The following is an 11,236-nucleotide window of genomic DNA, read 5'->3' as shown; positions in this document are numbered from 1 at the left end:
TACACAAATATTTGCATTGGTCCTAGGCACCTGATCAGTACTGACAATCTACATTAAAATGGAAAATTAAGTATCATTTGGTCCATTAAAGCCTTTTACTGTAGCTTCTCCAATTTGAACGTGTGATCTTCAAAAAAAGGAGGAGTCCCAATGCCTTCTGAAAAAGTACTTTTCTACACACCATTCAAGTCAACGAGATTATAGGATGGAAAAGCCTTCTACATAAACAACTTCCAAGAGTTATCTGACAAGCATCTCTCATCTAGATCTATAGAAACAGACAAGTAACATACATTCTTTGCACACTCCTTTGTGGTAATGAGACTCAAAATTCACTAGATATGAGTAGTCAGATAACATCCTGATTGTTACAAGACCAGAATTTATCATCAAGGAGAGAAACTTAGCTTCAGTAAAGAACACAAGCAGATTTGCATCTAAGCAGCCATAACATCCATTTCTCTCAGCCAGCATCAGAACCACAAGAACTACCACTAATGGCAATGAAAACTAATTAGAAGGTTTTACAAAGCTGCTGGTATGACCAGGTTTCAAAGTTGCAACTCTTAGGCACAGACTCTGGCAGAATCTCCACTGACCTGAGTTTTCTGCTTACAGAGGAAGGGTGGTGGGAAAGAACACGTTCTTATCTTATACAGAAACTTGACAACAGTCTCAAGCCAATAGTCAACATCCGACAAGGTCTAGTGTTGTAATTACAAGACAAAACATTTGAATTTGGAGATGTTGTTTAGCAAAAAGAAACAACTGCCTTCCAAATCTGCCATACTGAAAAAAACCCCAAACATGAAACTGAACATATTAAACACTGTTTGTGCTTACAACCATAATTATGGACCTTGAGCTTTAGAGGGAGAGATTGTTCTCACCACTACTGCAAAGGAGCTGCAAAAACAAGTTAAATGGACAACAATCCCTTCCAAACATTCATTTAACAAACATTTATTAAAACCTGTAAAGGCTTCAGGCATACTAAATTTGAAAGGGGCTAAAAAAAAAAATAAATTCAAGAGTCACTGAACTAAATCCAATTCAGAAAGCTGATTCTCCTAACACATAATTAAAAAACAATTTTCTTAAAAAAATTTTTTTTGCACATCTTTCCTCATGAATTTACAAAATGCAAACAGTATGCTAGAAAAGTTTGAACATAATGGAATGCGCTTTGGAAACATTATTAAAATATGTGTTCTTATAGAATGACATTATCAAGTTTATGTTACTTCTTTTCACCTGACTGGCTATATTTTGAGAATGTTCTTCCCCTCTTTCCTGGGTCCACGAGAAGCTAGATTTAGAAAAGAAGAGCTCCCATACTGCCAACTTCACTCTGTTCCTTTACAAAAATTTCAAAGTACTGATAAATGATAGTGACAGCTAGCAAAATTCCAGTTCCAGACCCAATTGCGCCAAGGAAGTCTGCCAGCACAGAGAGGGCGCCGATACAGAGACCACCAAATGCAGCAGCTGTAGGGATGTACCTGTAAAACACAAAATGAGAACAGAAAAGTTGCCGTTAGGGTTTGCTCAGGATATTAACAAATATATTCGGGTATATGGGATCTATGGAAAGTATCTAAATCAGAGGCAGGTTTTTTTCCTAGAAAATCAATCCCACTGAGAACAGAAAGAACACTACAGAGATAATCTAACCAGATGGTTAAAAAAACAAGAATGAAACTACACAAATGGAAAATAGTCAGTGGCAAAATACTCTCTTCTCTCATGGGTCTACAATCCACGATAAGCAACATGCAATAGTGCCAGTACACAAGGTAAGGAAATAAAAAGCTCAACCTGATTGGAAGGAAAAAAAAAATGCTAAGCTGACAAGAGAAGGTATTACAGTCTACTGTGCAATTAAGCACAAATATTAAGCGTATGGCTACTAGCTCTTCAAGTCATTTGCTGATGACTGAAATCTAAAGTTAAATAACATTTCTGTAACATGAAGGGTGCACAGGTACTACCCTGCAATTAGAAAACCTAGAGAGACCAACCCCTGCCTATCTCTGCACCCAGTAGATTTAAATAACTGCTTGTTTTAGAAGCAAAGTCTGTGTGAAAATGGTACTCGAGACACAGTAACACATTAAAAATTACCATTAAAAAAAATATTGTGCCTCAGCTCGAAGTATTAAAGTACACTCAAATGCTCATTATTAGCTATCCTATAAAAAGTATAACAATGAAAAAAATACAACAGCAAAATACTAGCTCCAGAATTTAAGGCACATTCTCTAACGTCTTCCATTAATGAGACAACATTCAAAGCAAAATTTGCCATGTGTTTCCCCACAACACTTTGCATAAATAGCCTGTGAAATGCGTAGCTCACCTGTTTAGTTCATGTACCATGGAAGTTTCTCTGTGGCCCCGCATTACCATTTGTTGTTCTTTCAATTGTTTGGCAACCTGTATTGAATCAAGGAATGGAGCAAGTAAGTTTAGTGTTATTTGCCAAGGCCATGGAACTTAGCACTATGGGAAAACAGAGGCAAGACATTTCAGTAAATGGTGGTGGTTTGTGGTTTTTTGTGTGTATTGTTTTGGGTTTTGCTTTTTATATTATTCATCTGAGTTTAAAATATCCAGTATTTTAACTTCAAATAGATTGCAGTCACAGGTACTTTTGCACACTGTCAATTATGTGAAGCTTTTTGGATAATTCTAGTCCTATTAAGAAAACGAAAATCTGGAAATTGGTAAGCTCTCATACACATAATTCAATTTCTGTTTTGCTACCTACCCTTCTCCCAGTTAGGGTTTAGTAGATGTTAGCAAAACTATCCTATGAAGAGTCCACTTCATTTCAGTTTCCCACATTCAGTTGAGCTAACTATTTATTTGTGGGGCTGTATTAGAAACTATATGACTTAGAATCCCTTCTCAGAACATGATTCTTAAATTGAATTTCTGCGTATGTACGGGGTTACTACAGAGACCTGCAAACATTTTACTAACAACGGAGGGTAACAAACTCTAGCAGGGGAGCTTCTGAAGGTGCTTGTCACTGAATCTAATGTACTGAGAAAACACAATTTCAGATGATTAAGCTACCAGTTTTCCACTATATAGTGAACATTTAAGTAATGGTTTATCAATTTTTATTTCTGACCCTGTTTACATGAACTTAAAATAATTTTATTCAGTATCAGGAAAGTATATTCAAGTGTTAAAAACCGTACATTGGTTTATACTGAAATAAAAATCTGCCTATACATGGCTGTGAGTGCCTCCCTACATTCCTGACAACAAGCAGCTAGATGCAAGTCCAAAACAAGAGAGTGCTCACGCTGTTACAGTAACTGTGCAACTATTACATATTTGTTAAAGAATGGATGCAACCGTTCCATATGGCTGCCAAACCTAATTTCCCAAACCACACAATACAAACATACCACGATGACAACTATTTTCCATCTTGCTTTCCAATTCCAATTTCAGAATGATATAGTTGCTGCATATCAAATATCCTGTAGCAAATGGAAATTTTGAGAAGCTAGGCTCAGGTACATTAACGCACTGCACTATATTCTCTGTTATCAGCATTCTCAAGTTAAAAATAACAACTTCTAGTCAATCTTGCCCCAAAAGAAGTTAAGAACTCTCTGTGCCAGCCATGGGTATTCAAGCTTTATCTGCAAGTTCTTAAGTGGCAACTGACTGGCATACAGTGCATCTCTCATTTGGCATTCAGAGTTTCTACCTTGCCTGTTACCTTGCCTGCCCTCACACTGATCAGATGTTACACAGCAACGTTCAAAGTTTCCTAATGCCAATGAAAGCAATTATTTAAGTTTTGTTGTTGTTGTTTTTGAAGAAGCAGTAAAGAAAACAGGGAAAAAAATTACCCTCATCCTCCCCACTTACAAAAAAGACATAGTCACTGTTTATACAAACAATAAATATTACCAACAAGATTACCAGCATAATAGCATTTCAGAAGTCAGTCAGTCTTATTCTTATAACAGCCCATCTGTTTTCATCATGTAAGCTTACATAATTTATCATTTTAGACTTACATCTTTGGCAGAGGAGCCAGAGACTTCAATCCATGTCTTAGAGAAGAAAGCACAGGAGCCCAACATAAATACAATATAAACGACTGCATGTACAGGGTCCTCTAACACTGAAGAAAAGGACTCCGGAGGTGACAGATAATAACAAAGTCCACCAACTGGGTATGCACGAGCAGGACCTCCAGATGATGTGTCCTAGAAGAAGGAAGCAAGCAGTCACCAACTTTCTCACTATTTCTTAGCCATTAAGCTAAGCCTGAGTTTATATCACCTTCATGTCACTATTCATCATTACCACTACAGCAGCACACAAAGATTCAACTTCACTATCACAAGCAGTTTCTAAAGTAGAAACGGAGTACAACAATGAGCAGCAAAAATACCTAGGACAGCAAAGAACAGCCCAAGGTAAAAGGTAGATGGATACCTAACATCTACACTCATCACAGCAGGTCTCATACTCTACCATGTACTTAAACAAGTTACTAATTTAGGAGTTTCAGTATACATGACCACCTGCAGAAGTGTGCCTTAATATTTAGGGAGATCATCTCTTCAACTATGCATTTTAATGGTGCTCTTATAAAGCCGTATGCAAGATCAGAAGGAATACTCACAGACCAAGTGCCCAGCAGGCTAACCAGTAAGTTGCCACTGAAGCGTGCAGAAAGCATCTGGGAAATGACGTACAAGTTTGACACCAGGGCGGACTGAAGAATAATGGGAATGTTGGAAGTATAGAACAGCTTGATAGGGTAGGTGTTGTATTGGCCACGGTAGCGAGCAGATTTGATAGGAAGATCCACTCTGAAGCCCTAAAAAGTTTTCAAAAGAAAGTCCCCCATTATATCTGGACATGAAATCATACCACAGGTTGTAAACTACAAGTGCAAGGCCTTGACAGCAACAGAAAAAATTCTGCAATCATTTTGTGCAAGTACACATACTCCACCCAGAGGGCTATCCACGCAAACACTTCTGCAAAGGGCCCGGAAGCCTGCAGCATTGTCTAAACACACACATGTAAGAAGGTATGAAAGATGCAGACATCAGAAGAAATCTGAAGTTTCAAGAAGACTGAACATAGTATCCAGGAAAAGAAACATTAAAACTTTCTACACTCTTCAGCAGTTTGCTGCAACAAACAGTAAGAGACACATAGGCTTAAAGACTTCAAAGTATTTTCCAACAAAAAGCAATAGCATTTGGGTTAGACAATATTGCACGCACACATTCTTTTTTTTTTTTCAGAGACAAAAGTAGGTCTCAAGTCTTTTGTGTGGCTACAGTAAGTGTGGAAACTAATTAAGAGAAGATAGTGTTAAATGAACATCCAGATGTTGCAGATAGAAAAATGAGTCTTCTGAAGGCACTAGAAAGTGAAAATATAATTTCCTGTAGAAGGAAGTAGATTACAGATCTACTTCCATATGAACAGTTTTACAGGTCTCTTTATTCCAACTGACCTGGAAATAAATTACAATAGCAAAGACAAAGATGGTGGCAATCAGATTCATAAGGTTGGGGAGATTCTGACGGTAAAAGGCCTCACGAAGAGCTCTGACTTTGTCTGTACGAGTAGCCAGAAGATGGAACAGAGCAATGATGGCTCCCTCAAATTCCATGCCTTGGAAAGGAAAAGAAAAACCACGTTAGGTGTGCTGTGATTATCTCCAAACTTCAGTGCTTTGTCCCACTGGGCATACTTCTGAACTACAGGATTCAGAATGGGATTTCTCCGAGTCTTCTGCTTCTTGAGCATGCTCTTACGACTTTTACTACTGTAATCCTGCATATTAGCTATATTATTTCCAAGATTTTTTTTAAAATCCCCCTGTAGTGGTCTAGAAACTAAATCATAACTCAGCAATCAAATGCGGTAACTTTACCGGTCTCTAGAAACATTGACATTCACCAAGTTCTTCCCCCCTTTCCTCCTCGCCACCAAAAAAAATAAAATAAAAAGTTGAGGGAGGCAGCATGCTTCCTAGTATCATTCATGGTGAGACACTAGTTATTGTTTGTATTACAGCAAATGTGATAACCTCACTTATGTTTTCTATTATACAGCACCAAACACGATCACCTCCTGTCAGGTTTGGAGAATAAGGTCTTTGGGACAAAAAGTAAGAAATGCAAGGAGCAGAAAGAAACTGATGACATTTGTCAGGAAGTTGGGCAGCAACCGTGATACGATGGCAGCCTACCGTTATCAAGTTTTAATGGAGGCACTGTAAGAAATTCAAGTTCAGGAAATATCTTGTGAGATACTACAGAATTAAAAAGAAATGTCCTTGTACTTGCACCTTTCATAGCAGCACTTGTTGTATTAACAAGATTCACTACATGGCAACTACACAGCTAAGATGCTAGTAACAGCATTTGCCATTTAAGTTAACAAACTGAAAACAACAAAAAAAAGATTTTGCCTTTTTGTACAAAATTTTTGTAAACAGACAATGCCATATTACCTCGTCCTGTGTTCACTGTGGTGGGGCTGAATGCTTTCCACACAATAGTCTCACAGATATTGGTAGCAATGAAGAGAGAGATGCCAGAACCAAGACCATATCCTTTCTGTAGGAGCTCATCCAAGAGCAGAACTATCAATCCAGCAACAAAAAGCTACAGTAAAAAAAGAAACACAGCATTAGTCCCATCCCTTTTAATTTTTATTAAAAAAAAAGCTTGTATTAAAAGACAAGGAAAGACTATATACACATGAAGTAGGAATACTTTTGTTTTTGTTTTTTTCTTTTTTTCCCCCTCTGCATGTGGGGCAGGCAGTCCATAACGCTGATTTTTCGACTCTTCCATAGGGAGAGTAAGTAGAGAGGACTAGAAATTACCTGAATTGTGATAAGCAAGCAGATGCCAGCACCCATCTCAGATGGGTCTCCATACATTCCAGTCATTACATAGACAATAGACTGTCCGATTGTAATGATCATTCCAAACACTGTAGAATAAAAAGAAATAAGTATGTATTTGTTCTGAAGATTTATGTGAGCAGGCAATTGGAAAAATACAAATCACTCCTTTGTAGAGAAAGTTGGGAAGGAATACATAGGTTCCAGGACATGTAAATTCAAAGGCAAGTTAAGTTTGTTGTCTGAAATCTGGCACTGAAAATACAAATACACACAGACACTTCAGAAACAAATATGCTCAGAAGCAAGTGGGTTTGGTTACTGAAGACTGCTTTAGGTATTGAAAACTATAAGGGTGTTAAGATATTACCTTAGTAATTTATGGTTCTTTTTTTCCAGTAAACAGATCAGTAAGTAGTGTGGTACAGCATCAAATAGCTAAAGAACACTCAAATCTTTCTAAAAATCATTTGACAACTGAGCAGAGATTTCTTATTGCTGAGAAAGAGCCATGCTTGAAACTACAAGGTAAAAACAACTACAACAAGCATCTTAATCTTTTTTAGGTTAACACTGACCAACACAGTTCAAAGGTTGGGTGCCCACAGTCTATACATTGCTTAGTTTATCCGGTGACATTACACCAGCAATGACAATTGCAGACATACTCTTCCTTTTCAAACCTTTCTGAGGCTTAACAGCTAATAAGCCAGAGAGCAGTCAGTAAAAGACTGACAAAATACAGAAATCTGTAGCACAACATGAACACACAGCATGACAGAAACCCATATATCTGACTCCAACATTCATCATGTGGTAAGTTTACACTTTCTATTGTTAGGGTTAGATACTCTAAACCATCAGCCTTTAATATCAGCTGTTACTCACATTTCTGTGCTCCGTTGAATAGAGCTCTGTCCTTTGGGGTGTCACCAACTTCAATTATCTTAGCACCTGCCAAGAGCTGCATAATGAGCCCAGAAGTGACAATAGGTGAAATGCCCAGTTCCATCAACGTACCTGCCAGACACAGGAAGAACAATGAAAGAAAATAATGGGGCGTACCATACTCAGGCATTCTTTGAAGTTCAGTTTGCTTTTTCCACCCTTTACATCATGATGGAGAAGACATAAAATTCCAAATCTCCATAAATGTAAAGGTGTCAATGATAACAAAAGCTTGTTAAGTGTCAGGCTGATATGCAACACAGTATTCCTCAGTACCTTAGTTTTTACTATGTTTGCTGAAAAAGACTTTTGCTGTGAGGAACAGATTTACTCTGCATAAAACAAGGTAGGAATTTGCTTTCTGCCTTCAACGATCAGTCACTTTATTATTGGTAATTTTAAACAGGAAAACCCAAACTTTTTCAGGAGTGCACCAAGTTGCATGCATGCATATATGCACATCTAATTATGATATAAACTGATAGATAGCCCCAATGACATATAATGACAAAGTGAATTCAGGAAACTGTCACCATTCTTAATTCATACCTGCATTAGAAAGCCTCTACAAGAAACTGAAATTTATACAAACTATCATGAATTTTAATCTTCTGTGAGACAGACTCAAACATGTCACCCAGGAAACTGCAACACACATATAATATGGTTTGAAACACAAATCAAAAAGCTTGAAATATATACAGAAGATTGCAACAGCAGTGATGCAGGTAATTAGGAATTGTGCCTCCCCTAACCCTTTTCCCTCTAAAATGTTACTTGATTTTTGTACATATAATAGATTGCACGCAGCCAACCACAAACTAATTTTGCCCACAAAGTTGTGCCTTTCCCAATACCACATTGGTTTATGATTTTATATAATACATAAAATGACTTTTCCCTCTCTACTTCAGTTTTTGTCTTTGTTAAAATAGAGTACAACGTAAGAACGAGTCCAAAAATGTTTTGATTCAAGCTAAAAAAAAAGCCCTCCTGAAAGACTGACCATACCTCTATTTGATGCCAAAATCACTCTCATCCAGTAGAAAGGATCTGCTGAGTCTGATGACATGATACCAAACAAGGGAATCTGCATTTCCAATCAACAGAGGAAAACAGGATTAAACATCCTTTAAACATTTCAGCCCTTTCTTAAAAACGAGAGAAAGAAACATACCTGGCAGCATACCAAGAAGATGAAGAGTGTGATAGCTGTCCATAGTACCTTTTCCTTAAACTGAATCTAAAAGAAAAAAAACACAAACCCAAAGCCAAAAAAACAACCAAAGATGATAAAGCTGTCAAGATAACAAGATCTAGTCAGTCAGGCAAACTTTCATGGTAGCTAAAGCACAGCTGATTTCCTTGTGAAGGGACAAAGTACAGGACATCCTAAGGAAAAGAACTCACTGTTCATCCCACTTATACTATGTAAGGCCAAGGAAAATGACAAAGCTTTACTGAAACTTTAATCCAAATAAACAAGCTTACATCAATGGAAGGTAATACTAGTACTTCCACAGAAATGAATCTTACGTTTTCATAATAAGGAGCTTCTGGTGAGAAAAAAATAGTAATACACAGAAGCTTATCTTAGCAAATAATCTTAGATTAGAACTGAAGCAGCAAAGATTTTCAAGGTGCTATCCTAAACTACTCTAGTTTACACTCCAATATGTACTGCTTTCAACATGCACTGCTCTGGCATAACCATATCTACACAATTGCATTTACCAGCAAATATATTCTTGTACAACCATATCCACAGTACAGAAAGTACTAGACAAGAACTCTGCTAAAAACAATTGTGCCTAAAACTGCTATTCTCCCAACAGGAAAAAAAACCAAATCCCACAAATGCAAACTAAGCTGTAAACATTTTATATTACACAAATACAAACCTATGAAGAAAATTTTATTAACTTACCTTCCGTTCTGGCTTTTGGATTTCAGGCAAGATAACACAGAAGGGCTTGATTACTTCAAGAAATTTTACTGTACAGAAATTAGTTAAAAGACAAAGTGAACACACAATATACAAAGAACATTGGGAAAAGCTCAAGTAAAATAGAATTTGGACATGTGCTTTATATATTAAAAGTCCCAGTTAAGGACAAAGGTTTGTTGTGGTGGTGTTTTTTATTTTTAAATTAAATTCTTATCTGTTCTAAATATACAGAGATTCAACTAGTACTGGGTAAGTACAGTGTGAACTGGACACAGAAGAAAAAAAATGTCAAGAGTTTTCCTGTTTTACTGAGTAGGTTGACAGCACAAAAAAACCCTTGCCATCATTTTGCATGAGTTTATCAATACCCTTGAAGTTTTATTTCATAACAGCTTCTCCCCATGCCTGATATTTGAGAAATACAATATTCAAGATAGTTTTAAGTCAGGGATTACTTTTGGGCCATACAGTTTAAGAATTCCTACACACTGTTCATAAGCAACAATTCAAGTTACTTTACAGAACGTGTGACGCAATGATCTCCTCCTAGTCAAAAGGCCATATCCTTAGCTCAGAAAAGTCTCAGCCTTAATAATAAGTATACAAAAGAAGAGGGTATCTGCAAAGTCACAAGTTCTTCTATGAGCAAAGAGATATGATTTTGAACAGAGTTAATGCTAAACTTCTTAGGACAAATCTAAGACTGCACACATATTCTAGACTGATTTGAACTAAAAAAATGTACAATTATGCAGAAGAACTGAAACTGCTGGTGGTTTTCCACTTCTTCGTGGAAGGCAGCAAGTGGCAATTTTGTAATACTTTAAGACCAACCCATAAAAATTATTTACTTAATTTCAAACGATTAATTGCCTGAAGAGTTACACTGGATTGTGGTTTTAAACTTAAAGCAAACCATGATTCTCTCCTGCATCTACAATAATATACCAATTAACTAAGATGCTTTTCAATCAGCTCTTCCTTGAAGTCGCAGACTTTGAAGACTTCAATTCACTTGGATTACTTCTAGACTGCAGATCACAATTTATAGTTTACTCTGACTATATAATTGAAAGCGTTACGACCAATCACCAACTTGACAGCCCGTCTCTCCCTGCCTCGGTACCGCAGCAAGCACACCGAGCCTGGGACGGCCGGGCTCCAGAGTGCCCGCCAAGCGGAGTGGCCCGGTCACCGGGCATCCCAGAGGAAGCTCCCTTCCCTAGGAAGATCTGCCCTAACCAGGAAATGGGTCTTTCACGGGGGGGGCGGGGGGAAAGAACCTCTAAACCAGAAGAAGGGAAACCCGCGCAGGGCTGTCCACGGAGGGCGTGCCGCCCCCAGGAGGCAGCCCCAAGAGCCCTGGGCCCAGACTGGCGGCCTGAGGCCTCGGCGCGGGCGACGGCAGAGCATCGGTCCCTCAGAGG

The 11,236-nt window shown here is 37.8% G+C and overlaps 1 protein-coding gene across 1 annotated transcript; it reads right to left on the bottom strand.

Moving 5' to 3' along the window:
- Positions 1 to 1,004: 1,004 nt before the first annotated feature.
- SEC61A1 (Sec61 alpha 1 subunit (S. cerevisiae)) lies at positions 1,005 to 9,856 on the bottom strand (the record flags this gene model as incomplete). The annotated part of the gene is made up of 11 exons (XM_009710217.1): positions 1,005 to 1,502; positions 2,360 to 2,436; positions 4,047 to 4,238; positions 4,661 to 4,858; positions 5,510 to 5,670; positions 6,515 to 6,668; positions 6,893 to 7,002; positions 7,802 to 7,933; positions 8,873 to 8,951; positions 9,039 to 9,104; positions 9,789 to 9,856. Coding segments are annotated over 11 exons (1,424 nt in total), but the record flags the coding sequence as incomplete, so codon positions are not given.
- Between the last annotated feature and the right edge of the window lie 1,380 nt (positions 9,857 to 11,236).

The sequence above is a fragment of the Cariama cristata genome, unplaced genomic scaffold, assembly GCF_000690535.1.
Source record: "Cariama cristata isolate BGI_N322 unplaced genomic scaffold, ASM69053v1 scaffold5911, whole genome shotgun sequence".
NCBI lineage: Eukaryota > Metazoa > Chordata > Aves > Cariamiformes > Cariamidae > Cariama > Cariama cristata.
This window is presented reverse-complemented; position numbering and strand designations above follow the sequence as displayed.